The sequence below is a fragment of the Opisthocomus hoazin genome, chromosome 3 (genome assembly GCF_030867145.1).
Source record: "Opisthocomus hoazin isolate bOpiHoa1 chromosome 3, bOpiHoa1.hap1, whole genome shotgun sequence".
NCBI classification, from domain to species: Eukaryota; Metazoa; Chordata; class Aves; order Opisthocomiformes; family Opisthocomidae; genus Opisthocomus; species Opisthocomus hoazin.
The window spans coordinates 763160-782188 of record NC_134416.1 but is presented as its reverse complement, the minus strand read 5'-3'; the positions used below and the strand labels follow the sequence as shown (position 1 = coordinate 782188).

General features: G+C 62.8%; 1 protein-coding gene across 4 annotated transcripts in view; it reads right to left on the bottom strand.

Moving 5' to 3' along the window:
- The window catches only part of MROH1 (maestro heat like repeat family member 1), a 73349-nt gene that overhangs the window by 11508 nt on the left and 42812 nt on the right, over positions 1 to 19029 (bottom strand). For all 4 annotated transcript variants that reach the window (XM_075415405.1, XM_075415403.1, XM_075415406.1 and 1 more), the window contains 8 exons: positions 18891 to 19026; positions 17865 to 17977; positions 15108 to 15260; positions 12118 to 12272; positions 11369 to 11534; positions 9388 to 9587; positions 2028 to 2165; positions 1234 to 1348 (listed from right to left, as the gene is read on the bottom strand). In XM_075415405.1, the coding sequence (XP_075271520.1) occupies positions 1234 to 1348; positions 2028 to 2165; positions 9388 to 9587; positions 11369 to 11534; positions 12118 to 12272; positions 15108 to 15260; positions 17865 to 17977; positions 18891 to 19026 (1176 nt within the window). The remainder of the gene's footprint in view (positions 1 to 1233; positions 1349 to 2027; positions 2166 to 9387; positions 9588 to 11368; positions 11535 to 12117; positions 12273 to 15107; positions 15261 to 17864; positions 17978 to 18890; positions 19027 to 19029) is intronic.

Sequence of the window (19029 nt, the reverse complement as noted above, 5' to 3'; positions counted from 1 at the left end):
TCCCGGATGGATCAGGCTCTGCTTTACGGAACGGAGGTTTAACTGCCGGTAGCGGGGGCTTGGCAGGACCCAGTGCCAACGGGGCAGGACCCAGTGCCAACGGGGCACCGCTGGGCTAACGACCCCCGCCATGGCTGCTCCGGGGTTCGGCTCTTCTTGGGCAGAGCCCTGCTCCTCGCTGCTGCCCAGCCCCTGGGCTGGGGGTCCGGGGCGGCTGCTCCGGGCTCCAGGCGCGACGGAGGGCTCCCCACCATCACCAACCACCATTGTGGCGAGGCCAGGAGCGCCGGGGCCGAGAGGGACCCCCCGAGATGGGACGCAGCACCCCGGAGCCTGACCCACACGGCGCAGCACGGAGCTTGGGCTGGACATCGGTGGGCACCGACAGCACCCCAGGGTGGGCTCGCAGCCCCCCGGCGTGCTGGGATGAGGCGGTGGCAACGGTCCCGGGGCAGTGGCTGCGTCTCTGCCGCCGTCCTCGGCGCTCGGCGCAGGGCAGGGAGCAGAGGCTGCCGCACGCCGGCCCCGTGGTTCCCTCCTCGCTTCCCCTCTGTCGTCTCCCGTCACTGGCACGGCCGAGAGAGCAGGGACTGAGCTCTCACCTCATCAGTTCTGAGAGAGGGAGACACAGGCATTCGCTTCCTTCCCCTCCAGCTCCACGGTGAGGCAAAGCTGCTATTTTAAACCCTTGAAGGACGCAGAGAGCCAACCGCACTCCAAAACTAAAGCAGATTCTGGGCCCGGCTCCAAGAGCCCGGCCGGCAGCTCCCCCCCCGGCCAAACGGCAAATAAAAACAGTGCCTTAATCCCAGGGCTGCTTAAGCAGCTGAGAATTTAAAAGGTGGTTTATACGTGGGGATACAGCTCGGCGTTGTTGGCACGGGGCTCTCCTTTATGTAACGCAAGCTGCCGGAGCGACGCAGGGGCCGCGAGGCGGTACGAGCCGAGCGGTAGCGTTACAGTCTGCCGGCGAGGGGAAAGGACTTGAGTCACCTCATTCCTCGGGCTGGTACGTAAGGCGTTACGGTTTGCTGGCTCACGGCGGTGATGTCTTCATGGTTGGCGTCCCGCGAGCGCTTCTCAGCCCGTCCCCTCTACCGGAGGGTCGGGAGGGCGAGGAGGACAGGCAGAGCCGGCCGCAGCCGAAGCCCCGTCCCGGCTGCTCGCCAGCCGGGCATGGAAAGACGGATGGATGGACGGACAGACCTCCCCGCGACACCCTCCCCGGCTCACCTCGGCGAAGAAGGCGGTGGTGGTGACCCTCTGGCTGTCGAAGACGCTGCTCAGCGTGGGGACGAGATGCTTCACGATCAGGGGGAGCCGGGGGCCGGCGTGCCGCGCCATGGCGCTGCCAACAGAAGCCGTAAGCGTCACCCACGCCGGGCGAGCCACCCGCGCCGCCCCGTCTGTCACGCACGTCAGCGCCCGGGAGAGAAAAGCCGGTGGCCCCAGCCCGGCGTTGTCCCCTCCGGCCGCCCGCTCGCCTGGACGGAGCCCACGCCTGGTGCACCCTGGCGGGAGGCTGCTCCAGTGGGTCCCTCGGCAAGGAGGGAACGGGTTTCGTTTCGGACGAGACGCTCCCGAGCGTTTGGGAGGTTCAAGGAAGCATTTTTGGGCAAATGCTGGAAAATCCCAAACCGCCTCGCGTCCTCCGCAGCCATCCATGAGCTATTCACGGCGCTGGGCGGAGGGACGGTGAAGTCCCCGGGGCTCCAGCGAACCGGACCGCGGGGCTGCGGCCGTCCTTCGGCCTCGCCGCCGTCGGCACGAGCCGGGGGAAGGACGGGCAGCGGCCAGCCGGCCCGTCAGAGGGACGGGCTGCCGCCACGGTACTTGACACAACGACATCCCAGAAGCAGTGAAAGGGGAAAAAAGTTTCCATCCGAGACCGCCCGGTGCCCATCGGGGACGGGGAGCCGGAGCCGCGACAGGCGCCCAGCCGAGGTTTGGGATCCCCCTTCCCAACGGCCACGGCGCAGCTCTCGCGCCGAAGCGAAGCTACCGGAGAGTGGTGCCAAGCGTCTTACCCGGCGAGCACGGCGATGCCGTCGTGGTGCCTCTCCGGACTCGCCATCAGGTCCCAGGCGCCGGCGTTGGCCACGGTCCGGGCGACCTCCTCGCTGCCGCCCCGCACCAGCATCACCCGCAGCGTTTCCACGGCGCGGCTGGGGAGAGAGAAGCGCGGGGCGGAGGTGAGGGCGGGCTGCCCACCCCTGCCCGGCGAGCGCGGGGCGTTCGGGGGCCTGAGGACGGGATGAGTTATGCGAGGGCTTTCACCGGAGGGAGCCGAGCCCATAACTCACTGCTCCTTCCATTTACGCCGTGACGTTTGCCGTTAAAAGCGATCCAAGACAACGGCCTGGGAAGTAAAGAAGTCCAGAACGACTTTCAGGAGGGGTGGTTTTTTTGGGTTTTTTTTTGCATTAATATTTTATAGGTAGGGATTATTTTGCTGCAAGCACAGAGCAGCATATGGGAAACATACGTTATCCTGTCAAAACAAAACAAATATTAGCTGTGGATAAATCACAGAATCACAGAATCACAGAATAGTAGGGGTTGGCAGGGCCCTCTGTGGGTCACCCAGCCCAACCCCCCTGCTGAAGCAGGGTCACCCAGAGCAGGCTGCACAGGACCTTGTCCAGGTGGGTCTGGAATATCTCCAGAGAAGGAGACTCCACAACCTCCCTGGGCAGCCTGGGCCAGGGCTCCATCACCCTCAGAGGGAAGAAGTTCTTCCTCCATGTTCAGCTGGAGCTTCCTCTGCTCCAGTTTGTGCCCGTTGCCCCTTGTCCTGGCGCTGGGCACCACTGGGAAGAGTCTGGCCCCATCCTCCTGACCCCCACCCTGCAGATATTTAGAGGCATTTCGAAGGTCCCCTCTCAGCCTTCTCTTCTTCAGGCTGAACAAGCCCAGCTCCCTCAGCCTCTCCTCGCAGGAGAGATGCTCCAGTCCCCTCACCATCCTCGTAGCCCTGCGCTGGGCTCTCTCCAGTAGCTCCTCATCTTTCTTGAACTGGGGAGCCCAGCACTGGACCCAGCACTGCAGGTGGGGCCTCACCAGGGCAGAGCAGAGGGGCAGGAGAACCTCCCTCGTCCTGCTGGCCACACTCCTCTTGATGCACCCCAGGATTCCATTGGCTTTCTTGGCAGCCAGGGCACGCTGCTGGCTCATGGTGAACCTGTCGTCCACCAGGATGCCCAGGTCCCTCTCCACAGAGCTGCTCTCCAGCAGGTCCACCCCAAGCCTGTGCTGATGCATGGGGTTGTTCCTCCCCATGTGCAGGACCCTGCATTTGCCTTTGTTGAACCTCATCAGGTTCCTCTCTGCCCAGCTTTCCAGCCTATCCAGGTCACGCTGAATGGCAGCACAGCCTGCTGGTGTATCCACCACACCTCCCAGTTTGGTGCAATCAGCAAACTGGCTGAGGGTACGCTCTAACTCTTCATCCAGGTCGCTGATGAAGAAGTTAAACAAGGCTGGGCCCGGTACTGACCCCTGAGGACACCACTCGTTACCGGCCTTCAACACGAGCGAGAGGAATGCGCACACACAAAGAAAACACGGCGCAGTACGAGCGTCTCAACGCGACGGTCTTTCGGCTCACGAGCTCGGTTCCTGCTGGTTTGGCCTCTCGCAGAGCCGGGTGACGAGGGACCGGTGTCACCCCGGCGAGCCCCACGGCTCCGCCGCAGCCACGTCCCCCGAGCCCGGCTCGCCCTAACGAAGGACGCGTGTCCCAAGCTAACGACGGCGAATCGACGCTGCCCCAGCGCCGGCACGGAAAGCACGCCCTGCCGTGCCACAGCAGAGGCTTTCGGGGGGTTTTGTCCGTGTGTTTGATCAGGGGATGGGGCTCCTCGGGGGATGAGGGCCCCGAGGACCCGCTCAGACACTTGGAGCATCCTTAAGGGACAACGTTGAGCACCTTGCCCGCGGCACAAGCACAAGGAGCAGGAAAGGAGATGAGCAGAAGGAGGCGGGTTGGCTTTTTGGCTTGGCACGGCCACATCTAGTGCCTCCGCCATGTCCTCTGTGAGCTCGAGTAGACGCTGGCTGGTCCCACAAATCACAAATCACAGAATCACAGACTGGTGGGGGTTGGCAGGGACCTCTGGGGGTCACCCAGTCGAACCCCCTGCCGAAGCAGGGTCACCCAGAGCAGGCTGCACAGCACCGCGGCCAGGCGGGGCTGGAATATCTCCAGAGAAGGAGACTCCACAGCCTCCCTGGGCAGCCTGGGCCAGGGCTCCGTCACCCTCAGAGGGAAGAAGTTCTTCCTCGGGTTCAGCTGGAGCTTCCTCTGCTCCAGTTTGTGCCCGTTGCCCCTTGTCCTGGCGCTGGGCACCACTGGGAAGAGTCTGGCCCCGTCCTCCTGACCCCCACCCTGCAGATATTTAGAGGCATTTCGAAGGTCCCCTCTCAGCCTTCTCTTCTCCAGGCTGAACAAGCCCAGCTCCCTCAGCCTCTCCTCGCAGGAGAGATGCTCCAGTCCCCTCCTCATCCTCGCAGCCCTGCGCTGGGCTCTCTCCAGTAGCTCCTCACCTTTCTGGAATGAAGACCTGAAGGTCGACCTGCCCCTGGTGTGATTATCCGCTACGTCTCCAGTCCTCTCAGCCCATCCCTGGGGTTCTCGCCCCGGCTGGCAGGGACCCCCACCCCCAAAGTCTAACCCGAATCGCACTCCAGCTTCGGCGCAGTGGAAGCCCCCCCTCCGGCAGCACCGTGAGGACCACCAACGCTTCTGCAGAGCAAGAACACTCCATCAGCCTCAAAACTCCACGCTCGCCTACAGGTGAACCCATAATTTAGTCCGAGAAAGCTGCAGTGGGATTTATTTTCCTGCAGTGGGATTGATTTTCCTGCAGTGGGATTTATTTTCCTGCAGTGGGATTTATTTATTTCCCTGCAGCTTAAGAAAAACAGCAACAAAAATGGCCAACAGAGGCCAGCGAAGGCCGAGGAACTTCCCACCAGCTCCTTCGTTGTGGCCAAGGGCTGACCGGCACCGTCCCGGTGCTCACCGGTGGCTCCTCGGGAGGGAGCGTTCCCGGCAAAGCCCCCGCGTGCCGGCTGCGGGATTCCCACCCCGCTCGAACCTCCCCGAGGTTTCAGCTCCCAGCCTGCAGCTCCAGGCTCCTTAACAAGGGCTAAAAAGCCCGAGGCGAGCGCAGCGCGTTGGCCCCGCGCAGCCAGGGCCGCTCCGGCAAGACAGATGGTCCAGGGTTTGCTTTCTCCACGGCGTCCTGTAGCCACTTCCTTCCTCTCCAACAAAAGGCCGTGTCTTCCAGCCTGCTTTTCCTGCCAAGCTATCGTGTTCACCTTTACCACCTCTCTTCGGCATTTCAGTATCGTGAAGGCGTCGAATCCGAAACGCGTACAGGAAATGACTTTGATATTGCAACCAGCTCCTGGGACGGGGCTGGAATTTCACATCCCGGCGTCGCACAAAGAACGTTTCCCCCTCCATCACCCGGCGATGAGTTCGTGGACGCGCAGCCACGGCACCGGCAGGACTCGGAGCAGAACCACGGAGCTTTCTGGAAGGGGCTGGTGGGACGTAGCCCCTCTGCCCGCTCCCCAAACGCAGGCGACGGCAGCGGGGACTCGCAGCCGCGACGCGCAGCTGGGACACGGCTGCTCCGTCCCAACACCCGCGAGGTCAAGCAGAGCTTGGAGAAGCGGCGCTACAACACCCGGCACGCGTCCCGGCAACATCGAGGAGAGGTGATGGAGGAACCTTCTTCACTTCCTGAGGACGCAGACTCTGCCCGTGACCCACCGGTTGCGGTCCCAAGCGAGCGAAGCAAAGCGTCACCGCCGCACCCGCATTTGGACCAGCCAGAAAGCCCCTCCGGTACAATCCTGCTCGGCTTCACCCAGCAACGCCCAGCACCAAGCTGGCCACCGTGACCAGCAGCAGCAGGAGGGAGCCAGCTGCCGGCAGAGCTGCTCCCTGGGGGCTGCAGGAGCCGGGCCGGGGGGCTCCTCCGTCCCACGCCGGGGCTGCGGGTGTCAAAGAGCTGCTGGCTCCTGCCCTTCACGTCAGCATTTTTCGGTTCTGGAGGCTCCTGCACGCTGACGGCTCGCTCTTGGGATCGACACCCACCTCGCTGCCGCAGGGAGCACCCAGAGATGGGGAGACACGTGGGCTCAGCTCCACGGACGGAGCAGCGGTCCCGGCAATAGTTCGGCGCGCTGCGGTTTGTGTCGCCAGCGCTGTTCGGAGCCCAGACACTTCTGGAGGAAGAGCGGTCGCTCCCGGCTCCTACGTCTCCTTCCCCGGGAGGCAGCCAGTTGCTTCAGGTTTCCTTCAGCGTTCTGAAGCTGGGATCTGCCCAATCCTCTCTTCCAGGAGTCGTTAAGAATCACAGAATCACAGAATGGTAGGGGCTGGAAGGGACCTCTGTGGGTCACCCAGTCCAACCCCCTGCCCAAGCAGGGTCACCCAGAGCAGGCTGCACAGCACCGTGTCCAGGCGGGGCTGGAATATCTCCAGAGAAGGAGACTCCACAGCCTCCCTGGGCAGCCTGGGCCAGGGCTCCGTCACCCTCAGAGGGAAGAAGTTCTTCCTCGGGTTCAGCTGGAGCTTCCTCGGCTCCAGTTTGTGCCCGTTGCCCCTTGTCCTGTTCCCGTGTTCCGCTCGAACACGTGGGCTGAACAAAACCCTGAGCAGGCGGCAGCCCGGCCCGCCGGCACAACACCCTGCTCCCACTCACTACATCTCCCGGCTGGGGAAGTCACCCTCTACGTGAGGACTCTCCTCCGAGCCGAGGACGGGGCCCACCACGGCACGGCACGGCGTGCCCAACGCCGCCGTTCCAGTCGCTCGGCTCGGGGTAAGGAAACTTACTGGGCTCCCCAGTTCAAGAAAGATGAGGAGCTACTGGAGAGAGTCCAGCGGAGGGCTGCGAGGATGAGGAGGGGACTGGAGCATCTCCCCTGTGAGGAGAGGCTGAGGGAGCTGGGCTTGTTCAGCCTGGAGAAGAGAAGGCTGAGAGGGGACCTTCGAAATGCCTGTAAATATCTGCAGGGTGGGGGTCAGGAGGATGGGGCCAGACTCTTCCCAGGGGTGCCCAGCGACAGGACAAGGGGCAATGGGCACAAACTGGAGCAGAGGAAGCTCCAGCTGAACCCGAGGAAGAACTTCTTCCCTCTGAGGGTGCCGGAGCCCTGGCCCAGGCTGCCCAGGGAGGCTGGGGAGTCTCCTTCTCTGGAGATATTCCAGCCCCGGCTGGACAAGGTCCTGTGCAGCCTGCTGTGGGTGACCCTGCTTCGGCAGGGGGGTTGGACTGGATGACCCACAGAGGTCCCTTCCAACCCCTACTATTCTGTGATTCTGTGATTCTGTAAACGGCTTTTCTTCACCGTTGGGATTTGACAAATGAGCTGTCACGGGATACCAGAGCCCTTCCAGCTCGCTGCCGCTTCGTCTGGTGTCTTCACGGGCTCCTCCAGGCTTTTTTTTCCCCTAAGACTAATAATAGCCTGTAAAAATCCCAAGTCTGGAAACACACAAGTGGATAAAACTGAAAATCAGGGCAGAGCTTCCTCCCCGCGGGCCGACCCGAGCTCTGGGGGAACCAGCGGACGGAGAATGACCATGTCACACCAGCCCAGCACGATGCTCACAAGAAGCTGGAGACCTGCACACATCGATGGGACCGGCAGCCCCCCACGCCCCGGTCACAGCCCCACGGTCCCGGAGGGGACGCGCCGAAGCCCAGGGGTAGCAGCTCCCCTAACACAGGCTCTGCCTGAACATCCCCTGCGCCCAAAGCGGGGACCAGCAGCTTCCCACCGCGCGTGAGATGCTCCGAGCATCTGAATTCTCTGGCTGGAGGAGAAGACTGCAGTGGCTTGTTCACCAAGAAGGCCAATGGGATCCTGGGGTGCGTGAGGAGGAGTGTGGGCAGCAGGGTGAGGGAGGTTCTCCTCCCCCTCTGCTCTGCCCTGGGGAGGCCCCATCTGCAGTGCTGGGTCCAGTTCTGGGCTCCCCAGTTCAAGAAAGATGAGGAGCTACTGGAGAGAGTCCAGCACAGGGCTACAAGGATGAGGCTACTGGAGAGGGTCCAGTTCTGGGCTCCCCAGTTCAAGAAGGACGAGGAGCTACTGGAGAGAGACCTGTTCTGGGCTCCCCAGTTCAAGAAAGATGAGGAGCTACTGGAGAGAGTCCAGTTCTGGGCTCCCCAGTTCAAGAAGTATGAGGAGCTACTGGAGAGAGGCCAGCACAGGGCTACGAGGATGAGGAGGGGACTGGAGCATCTCTCCTGTGAGGAGAGGCTGAGGGAGCTGGGCTTGTTCAGCCTGGAGAAGAGAAGGCTGCGAGGGGACCTTCGAAATGCCTCTAAATATCTGCAGGGGGGGGGTCAGGAGGACGGGGCCAGACTCTTCCCAGTGGTGCCCAGTGACAGGACAAGGGGCAACGGGCACAAACTGGAGCAGAGGAAGCTCCAGCTGAACCCGAGGAAGAACTTCTTCCCTCTGAGGGTGACGGAGCCCTGGCCCAGGCTGCCCAGGGAGGCTGGGGAGTCTCCTTCTCTGGAGATATTCCAGCCCCGCCTGGACGCGGTGCTGTGCCCCCTGCTCTGGGTGACCCTGCTTGGGCAGGGGGCTGGGCTGGGGGACCCACAGAGGTCCCTCCCAACCCCACCATGCTGTGACTCTGTGATTCTGTGTGATTCTGTGCTGCTCTGCGCCAGCAAACTCCCTTTGGCCCTCCCACCCACCCCCCTCAGCGGTGAGGGACAGCTCAGGCTCCAAGCACCAGCAGAGGACAAGCTGGAAGGCGGTGGCTCGGCATCTCTACGTGGGGGAAGACAGCACGGTGGCCCCAGCTCCGTTCACTCAACGGGCAGCAACTCAGCGTGGCCACGACACGCTGCGGCCATCGACGCAAGGAAGCCGAAACGTTTGCTGTTCGCAGCTTCCCCACCTCACCCTCGATGGAAGCGGAGCCATCGCTCCCCAAGAAAGGCTCCTCCGCCTCCGCCGTGCCCCGTGAATCCCAGGGGTCCGGGCTGAGACCCGCTCCCGAGAGCCGGCGAGGCTTTTTCGGGAGGCTGCGGCAGTGCCCCAACCCGGCAGGGCTCTGGCACCGGGGCTGCCCGCGCTCGGAAAAGCACATCCTCCACCGCGGCTGCCGAGGCGGCTGATTTAATGCTTCCCAATTTAGAGATCGTGTTCCGCAGCAGAAAAAAGAAAAAAGAAAAAGAAACCAAAACCCCAAAGCCCCGAGCCCAAACCGCAGCAGAGGTCAGGCCGTCATACCTCAGGCGCTACGGCCCGGGTGTCGTTCCCCAGCCCTCGGCTTGCCGCTGCGTTTGTGCAAACAAAAATGAGTTCCACATGGCAGGGGAGAGGCGCGTGGCCCCGGCTCGGCCGTACCTGCAGGGATGAAGGCTCCGGGGAGCGGGGCCGTGGCCGCTGCTGCTCCTCCTCTCCCGGCTCTGCAGGTTCTTCGGTAGCTGGACACCCACGGTGCAGCTGACGCGCAGCAGGAGAGTCACAAACAACGGCGGGTAGAGTCCCAGCACCGCTGCCCCAGACTCCGGAGCAGACATGATCTCATGCAAAGCACATGTGGCCTGGAGAGAGAGCGAGCGCGCGGGAGAGGGGGATTAGGAGGGGATCTCCCACACCGCGCCGGTACCTGTTAGTAAATAACCCAGCGAGGGGGATTCGCGCTCCTGCCCGCAACGCCGAGGCTCCTTCCCCTCTGCTCTGCGCTGGGGAGGCATCATCTGCAGTACTGGGTCCAGTTCTGGGCTCCTCAGTTCAAGAAAGGTGAGGAGCTACTGGAGAGAGTCCAGTTCTGGGCTCCCCAGTTCAAGAAAGGTGAGGAGCTACTGGGGAGAGTCCAGTTCTGGGCTCCCCAGTTCAAGAAAGAGGAGGAGCTACTGGAGAGAGTCCAGTTCTGGGCTCCCCAGTTCAAGAAAGGTGAGGAGCTACTGGAGAGAGTCCAGTGCTGGGCTCCCCAGTTAAAGAAAGGTGAGGAGCTACTGGAGAGAGTCAAGTTCTGGGCTCCCCAGTTCAAGAAAGGTGAGGAGCTACTGGAGAGAGTCCAGTTCTGGGCTCCCCAGTTCAAGAAAGGTGAGGAGCTACTGGAGAGAGTCAAGTTCTGGGCTCCCCGTTCAAGAAAGGTGAGGAGCTACTGGGGAGAGTCCAGTTCTGGGCTCCCCAGTTCAAGAAAGGTGAGGAGCTACTGGGGAGAGTCCAGTGCTGGGCTCCCCAGTTCAAGAAAGATGAGGAGCTACTGGAGAGAGTCCAGTTCTGGGCTCCTCAGTTCAAGAAAGGTGAGGAGCTACTGGAGAGAGTCCAGCGCAGGGCTGCGAGGATGAGGAGGGGACTGGAGCATCTCTCCTGCGAGGAGAGGCTGAGGGAGCTGGGCTTGTTCAGCCTGGAGAAGAGAAGGCTGCGAGGGGACCTTCGAAATGCCTCTAAATATCTGCAGGGGGGGGGTCAGGAGGACGGGGCCAGACTCTTCCCAGTGGTGCCCAGCGACAGGACAAGGGGCACCGGGCACAAACTGGAGCAGAGGAAGCTCCAGCTGAACCCGAGGAAGAACTTCTTCCCTCTGAGGGTGACGGAGCCCTGGCCCAGGCTGCCCAGGGAGGCTGGGGAGTCTCCTTCTCTGGAGATATTCCAGCCCCGGCTGGACGCGGTGCTGTGCCCCCTGCTCTGGGTGACCCTGCTTGGGCAGGGGGTTGGGCTGGGGGACCCCCAGAGGTCCCTGCCAACCCCACCATTCTGAAAGCATCAGCGTCCACCCCCAGCGTAACCTCACCGCCTGGCACGCGCAGCGCCGGCGGAGCTCCGGCCGCTCCCCGGGAAAGCTGGGTGTTCCCGCCCGGGCGAGACCCGACGCCGGTGCCCCGGGAAGGGGAGCGGATCGGGGGGCTCAGGTTTTACGGGCAGGAAGGCAAGGCACACGCGGAGCCCTTTTCCAAGTTAAAAAGCCGTAACTACACGGCACAGTGTAGAGGGATCTTAAAATCCAAGCGGGGACGGGAGGGGGGGTTTGCTTTCGGCACGGCTGATTCTGTACCATCTGCATTTGGTCCTTCAGAGGAGGAGGAAATTTTCACAGCTGCTTTCCTGCTTAGAAAGCTGCCAAGCTGGGTTTATTTTTCTGAAAGGATAAAATGCAAAGTGGCCTCCCTTGAGGATGGACACCTGAGAGGCTTTTTACGAGCCCGTGGATTAGCTCTAATAGGCATTACACAGCGATGCGTTATTTCCAGAGCCCACGCCTGGCACAAACCCCCCCCCAGGCCGAGGAAATGAAAACAAAAAAAACCCCCTTCCAGGTGTCGGCGTGGGGAGCGTGGGGCTGGGGCCGGGGCCGGGCCGGCAGCCGGATACTTACGGCCAAGGGCAGAGGGGTCGCGACGCGTTCGGATCCGCTCCCCAGCAGGAAGCACTTGCTCTCCTTGTACGGGACGTCCCCGTTCACCTTCTCCAGGAGCTGCTCCAGGATCTGCGAGGTGAGGGTGGGCTCGGCGGCCAGGGACCTCCACATGGCACACGTGTGGCTGGAGGAGAGGAGGGAGGGGAGCGCCGCGTCGGCACCGGCTGCCGTTGCTCGCTCGATCCCGCGTTTGAGCAAGCGTTGGCCCCGTCAGAGAATCATGGAACCACTGAGGTTGGAGAAGACCTCTCAAATCATCAAGCCCAACCGCCAACCCAACACCACCATGCCTGGGTCACCCACCGAAACGCAGGTGAGGAGTACGGCACCGCGGAGCCACGGCAGCCGGCAAAGCCCAAAACCCCGCGTCGGCCCCGACGCCGGCAGCCAGACAGCTCCTGCCTCGCTTCGTGGGAGGAACGGAGCGGCCGTCACGGCACGAGGAGGAGGAGGGTGACGCTGGCGCCCACGCGTCCAGCAGCTCTGGGGCGGGTGGTCTACTGCGTCGAGCGGCGCCGAGCACCCCAGCCGCGCCTCGAAGCCCGGCGAGCGCCCGAAAGGCAGCGCCGGCGGCGAGCGGCCGTGCCAAGGGAATTCCAGTGGGGTTCTGGTTACTGGGTTAAGGGGCCAAAAGATCAGCAGCTGCGGGGAAAGCTGCTGCGGAGGCCAGGCACGGCGCCGGCCGCGGCGGCGGAGCGGGGCAGGACCTGTCGAAGGGCAGCGCGCTGCCCAGCAAGCTGGAAACCACCATGCTCTTGTGCTGGGAGGCCAGGATGTAAACGGTCTGCTGGGCAGCCTTCCGGATGTGCTCCTCGTCCACCTCCTCCAGCTTGCTGTGGATGATGCTCATGATGTCGGGCACCTGGGGGAAGAGGAGAGAGCGGCGTCCAGCTGAGGGCCGGGACACGCCGAGCGCTCGGTGGCACCGTCAGGCACTCCCGGCAGCCGGGACACGCGTGTCCCTTCCCCTCATAGAATCCCAGAATCATTCAGGTGGGGAAAGACCTCCAAGATCATGAAGTCCAACGGCCAACCCAACCCCCCCATGCCTGCTAAACCCTGTCCCCAAGGGCCACATCCAGACGGGTTTTGGACCCCTCCAGGGATGGGGACTCCCCAACTGCCCTGGGCAGCTGCTCCAGCGCCCGACCGCTCTGAAGGGGCCGACAGGAAGGAGGGAGAGGGGCTTTTCCCCAGGGGGTGCAGTGATGGGACAAGGGGGAACGGCTCTGAGCTAACAGAGGGCAGCTTGAGATCAGATATTGGGAAGAAATTCTTCCCCAGGAGGGTGGTGAGGCCCTGGCCCAGGCTGCCCAGAGAAGCTGTGGCTGCCCCCTCCCTGGCAGGGCTCAAGGCCAGGTTGGATGGAGCTCTGAGCACCCTGGGCTGGTGGGAGATGTCCCTGCTCCTGGCAGGGGGTTGGGACCAGATGATCTTTAAGGTCCCTCCCAACCCAAACCAGTCTGTGATTCCTGCAGGACAGACATTTGTCCCCATGTCCCATCTGAACCTCCCCTGACGCAGCTCGAGGCCATCGCCTCTCGTCCTGGCGCTGGTTCCTGGGGAGCAGAGCCCAACCCCCCCTCCCTGCCCCCTCCTCTCAGGGAGCTGCAGAGAGCGAGAAGGTCTCCCCTCAGCCTCCTCTGCTCCAGCCTGAGCAGCCCCAGCTCCCTCAGCCGCTCCTCAGGGGACTTGTTCTCCAGCCCCCTCCCCACCTCGCTGCCCTGCTCTGGACACGCTCCAGCCCCTCCATGTCCTTCTCAGGGCCCAATGCTGAGCACAGCACTCGAGGTGCGGCCTCACCAGCGCCGAGCACGGGGCCCGATCACTCGATCGCGGCTCGGGCAGGTAGTGGGGCTTCAAAGACGACGTGGGTGGGCAGACCACCAGGCAGCGTAGTCCATCGCCCCGGCTCAGGGAGCTCTCCCTGCTCGCGGGGCGCACGCGGGACCGCAAACCTCTGCAGAAACCAAGGATCCTTCCCACCCTTCCACCCCGGAGACGGAGGAGGCTGCAGGAGATCCGCCGGGGGAAGGAGGACCCAGCCAGAACGCGGCGTCTTGGCAAGGCGCTCGTGCTAAGCCCCGGCCTCGACACGGGTGCAGCGCGAGGAGCTCAGCAAAAGCGAGTTCCTGCGAGGAACCGGAGCTGAACGCGGGGACGCACCTCGGCGCTCGCCACGGGCTGTAAAACGCAAGGTTAAGACAAAGAGGAAGTTCAGGCACAGACCAGGCCTGGCAGCAAATTCCCCGAGATTTAAGCGCCGAGCAGCCGAGCGCTCCGTCCCCCGGCTGCGCTCGCGTCTGCCCCGCGGACGCCGGGGCTTAGCATCGGTTCAGGTTTCAGGATCTGGGACTGGCCTGGATCTGACCGAAAAGGTGAGTCATGGAAGCTGGAGCGATCCCATGCCGGAGAGGGGCTGAGAGGTAGCGAGCAGGACTTCAGCAGAAGCTCCAGCGCGAAAGAGAGCCCGAGGAGTAGCTGGGGACCTGGTGTTTCCAATTACTGCGAGAGAAAGGGGGAGCTTAGCCCTCAAGGTAGTGGATTAGACCAAAAAGCCTTCTGTGTCCAGCACCTCTAAGCCCTGCAAGCATTCAGCTTCCCAGCCAGGAACCCCGGGCTCCCCCAGAGCTTGCAAAGGTTTCACCAGGAGCCCTTCTGGTAAAGTGAGCTTCTCTGAACTCCTCAACCCGAGCGAGAGCCAGACCGGAGCCGGGCTCGCCAGCAGCCGCCACCGCCTACCACGTCCCCGACGACGGAGGAGGAGAGCGCGAGCGCACGTGCCCACGGGAGACGGGGAAGGTCAGGAGCGACGGCCCCCGAAAGCTTCGGGGCGAGCGTTCCCCTGGCCAGAGACGGAACGGCAACAGCTGACAGAGACGGGGTTAAAGCACTGAATCACCGATTTGGGTTGGGGGGGACCTTAGAGACCCCCCAGTTCCAACCCCCTGCCATGGGCAGGGACCCCTTCCACCAGCCCAGGGTGCTCAGAGCCCCGTCCAGCCTGGCCTGGGATGTTCCCGGGGATGGGGCAGCCACAGCTTCTCTGGGCAACCTGGGCCAGGGCCTCCCCACCCTCCGAGTGGTCCTGTGCAGCCTGCTGTAGGTGACCCTGCTTCGGCAGGGGGGTTGGACTAGATGACCCACAGAGGTCCCTTCCAACCCCTACTATTCTGTGATTCTGTGATTCTGTGTAATTCCTTCCTTAGATCCAGTCTAAATCTCCCCTCTTTCAGTTTGAAGCCATCACCCCTTGTCCCATCAACCCCTGCCCTTGTCCCAGCCCCTCTCCAGCTCTCTCGTAGACCCCCATGAAGTTCTGGAGGACCTCTCTAAGGTCTCCCCGCAGCCTTCTCCTCCCCAGGCTGAGCAGCCCCAGCTCTCCCAGCCTCTCCTCCCAGCAGAGGTGCTCCAGCCCTCCGATCGTTTTTGTAGCCCCGATCATTTTTGTCGCCCTAAATGCTTCCCTTCTCCCATCAGGGCTGGACCCTTCCCCGTGCTGGGCATCACGCTCCGGCCAAGGGCTTGCCCCTTACCTGCACATCCCTGCCCGTGCCCGTGAAGCCCCTCACCCCAGCAACGCAGCGGCTGCCCCAGGCTTCGCGCGTGGGAAGCAGCACAACCCGGCAGGAGCCACGTCCCCACGGCTGCGTTCGGGCCACGGAGGCCGTGCCGAGGCCAAGCGGCAGCAGGTTACCTTCTCCTGCAGGACTCCTCCGCGCTCCTTCAGCAGGGAGTTGATCATGACGGTGGCTGCTCGGGAGCAGTTCTTGTCGGGGTCCGCCAGCCCCTCGAACATGGCGAGCAGGAGGCTCATCAGCTGGTCCGGAGGGACGCGCTTCCCGATCACCTGGGGAGAGGGCGAGCGGAGCTCAGCAACGCGGCTTTGTCGCTCTCTGAAGAGCGCGGTCCCTGCGACGACAGCGGCAGAGCCCAGATGAAGGGCCCCAGAGGAGCGGCTGAGGGAGCTGGGGCTGCTCAGGCTGGAGCAGAGGAGGCTGAGGGGAGACCTTCTCGCTCTCTGCAGCTCCCTGAGAGGAGGGGGCAGGGAGGGGGGGGTTGGGCTCTGCTCCCCAGGAACCAGCGCCAGGACGAGAGGCGATGGCCTCGAGCTGCGTCAGGGGAGGTTCAGATGGGACATGGGGACAAATGTCTGTCCTGCAGGAATCACAGACTGGTTTGGGTTGGGAGGGACCTTAAAGATCATCTGGTCCCAACCCCCTGCCATCAGCAGGGTCATCTCCCACCAGCCCAGGGTGCTCAGAGCTCCATCCAAGCTGGCCTTGAACCCTGCCAGGGAGGGGGCAGCCACAGCTTCTCTGGGCAGCCTGGGCCAGGGCCTCACCACCCTCCTGGGGAAGAATTTCTTCCCAATATCTGATCTCAAGCTGCCCTCTGTTAGCTCAGAGCCGTTCCCCCTTGTCCCATCACTGCACCCCCTGGGGAAAAGCCCCTCTCCATCCTTCCTGTCGGCCCCTTCAGAGCGGTCGGGCGTTGGAGCAGCTGCCCAGGGCAGTGGGGGAGTCCCCATCCCTGGAGGGGTCCAAAACCCATCTGGATGTGGCCCTTGGGGACAGGGTTTAGCAGGCACGGTGGCATTGGGGTGACGGTTGGACTTGATCTTAGAGGTCTTTGCCAACCTGAATGATTCTGTGACCCCAAATCGGTGGTAACGGAGAGGAGCAAGGGCCAGACCACGGCCCCGAAGGAGGCAAGGGGCCACCCACCCCACGCTTGGGGCTCTCTCGGGATGGGTTGGGACAACGCAGCCATTAACTCTGCTCCAGCCACCACCCAACCGCTGGGACGATGCTCGCCCAGGTCTCACCACGCTCCCAGACCCCGGGGTGGGAGCAGCTGCGCAGTAGAGAAGCCAGCAGGGAGACCACTAGAGCCACAACGTCTGAGGAACAGCAGCTTTTCCAGGACAAAAAGCATCTCCACAGCTACAAGTCCTCCTGGAGCAAGGCTTGCAGAGCTCTCAGCACAGAAAACGGCCATCAAAGAGGAGTTCTCCCACGCAGCTCAAGAGCAGAGCGGTCTCCCCTCATCCCACCCCTACCCACCAGATCCCAGACGCTGTCCGTGTCATTTGAATCATGCTGGTTTGAGATGGGCACATTTGGACGCTTCTGGGTGTCATGGGTTGGCCCTGAACAGCTTCACCGACACCGCTGCCGTACTGGGAGGCAGCCAGGAGCGTAGCCAGCAACGGGGCCTCGAGGGCTTCCTTCGGCCAGCAGCTTCCATCGAGGAGCACGACGTTCCAAAATCTCCACCCTGGAGCGTGCTGGGGGCCCTGGGAGGTCCCTCAGGGCTGAGCTAGACCACCTCCACCTCAGCTTTTGGGTGACGTGGACAGAAACTACCTGTGTTGTCTACAGCAAAGGAAGTTTTCGACCCCAGCGCTGGGAGCGCTGATGGCTGAAGGGTTCAGGCTGCCCATCAGACCCCTGAATAATTCACCGAGCCACAGCACAGCCAGGCTTGAGCCACCGCCGGTGTCCCCTGTGTCCCCAGAGTGTCCGTGCAGATGATCTCCTTGGGGCTCTCATGCCCAAAGTGGGGACCAGCAGCTTCCCACCGCGGGCGAGATGCTCTGAGCATCTGAATTCTCCAGCTGGAGGAGAAGACTGCAGAGGCTTCTTCGCCAAGAAGGCCAAGGGGATCCTGGGGTGCATGAGGAGGAGTGTGGGCAGCAGGGCGAGGGAGGTTCTCCTTCCCCTCTGCTCTGCCCTGGGGAGGCCCCATCTGGAGAAATGGTCCCCACTTCAAGAAAGACAAGGAACTACTGGGGAGAGTCTAGTGCTGGGCTCCCCAGTTCAAGAAAGATGAGGAGCTACTGGAGAGAGTCCAGCGCAGGGCTGCGAGGATGAGGAGGGGACTGGAGCATCTCTCCTGCAAGGAGAGGCTGAGGGAGCTGGGCTTGTTCAGCCTGGAGAAGAGAAGGCTGAGAGGGGACCTTCGAAATGCCTCTAAATATCTGCAGGGTGGGGGTCAGGAGGACAGGGCCAGACTCTTTCCAGTGGTGCCCAGCGACAGGACAAGGGGCAATGGGCACAAACTGGAGCAGAGGAAGCTCCAGCTGAACCCGAGGAAGAACTTCTTCCCTCTGAGGGTGACGGAGCCCTGGCCCAGGCTGCCCAGGGAGGCTGTGGAGTCTCCTTCTCTGGAGATATTCCAGCCCCGGCTGGACACGGTGCTGTGCCCCCTGCTCTGGGTGACCCTGCTTGGGCAGGGGGCTGGGCTGGGTGACCCCCAGAGGTCCCAGCCCACCCTGCCATGCTGGGATTCTGGGATTCTGTTTCCTGGTGCAAGACCAGGGCTGTCCAGCAGCCTCCACACCTTGCAGCTGGTCCGAACAGACCGGGCATCAAGTCCTCCGCAGCTCCCACCCCGCAGCTCCACCACCCTGGGAAGAGCAGAGCCGCGCTGGAGTCCCCCTCCGCCTTACCATGGCGATGTTGTTGCAGGTGTGGAAGAGAACGGTGAAGTCGGGCTCCTCCAGGCCTTTCTTCAGAGCTTTCAGCCCCTCCACCATCTCGTCTCTGTGATCCCGGGCGAAACCTGGGTTCAGAGGGAGCGTTCAGCGAGCAGCGTTCCTCACGCCTTACACCCACACGCTGCAGAGAGCCGGGTTTTACTCGTGAGCCGGCCCGGCTTTCAAGCAACCAAAGCTGGTGCCGAAGGTCAGAAGAGCTGCTCTGGAGAGCAGCACCCAGGCAAAGTCCTCTCCCGTTCTCTCCTGCCTCTGCTCAGGCATCCGAAGGGGAGGACTGACCTCTCCTGGAGAGAGGGAAAACGCCAGGCAGGCTCAGAAACCTCCTCGCCCGGAGAGAGCCTCCGAAACCCAAACGGAGGGCTACAAGGAAGGTGAGGGGACTGGAGCATCTCTCCTACGAGGAGAGGCTGAGGGAGCTGGGCTTGTTCAGCCTGGAGAAGAGAAGGCTGAGAGGGGACCTTATAAATGCTTACAAATATCTGCAGGGTGGGGGTCAGGAGGACGGGGCCAGACTCTTCCCAGTGGTGCCCAGCGACAGGACAAGGGGCAACGGGCACAAACTGGAGCAGAGGAAGCTCCAGCTGAACCCGAGGAAGAACTTCTTCCCTCTGAGGGTGACGGAGCCCTGGCCCAGGCTGCCCAGGGAGGCTGTGGAGTCTCCTTCTCCGGAGATATTCAAGACCCGCCTGGACAAGGTCCTGTGCAGCCTGCTGTAGCTGACCCTGCTTTGGCAGGAGGGTTGGACTGGGTGACCCACAGAGGTCCCTTCCAATCCCTAACATTCTGTGATTCTGTGATTCTGTGAACCCAAACGCCTTTTGTGAAGTTCTCCACCAGCCCCACCACGCCTGCAGGTCACTCCTTTGGGATCACCTGGGTGGAGGGACGGGACGCGCACCCCTCTGCCCAGCTGCGGAGGACAGGGAGGGGGCTCCGGCTGCCAGCACTGACCACCCTCCGCCCGCCTTCGTAGCCCACCTTCGTAGCAGAGCTGGATGTAGAGCAGGCAGTAGACGCAGTCGACGGCGTGCTGGCGAACGCTGGCCAGGGAGTCGGAGCAGCGCGGGGAGAAGAGAGCGATCAGGACGCCCAGGTTGTAGAAGGGGACGACGGTCTG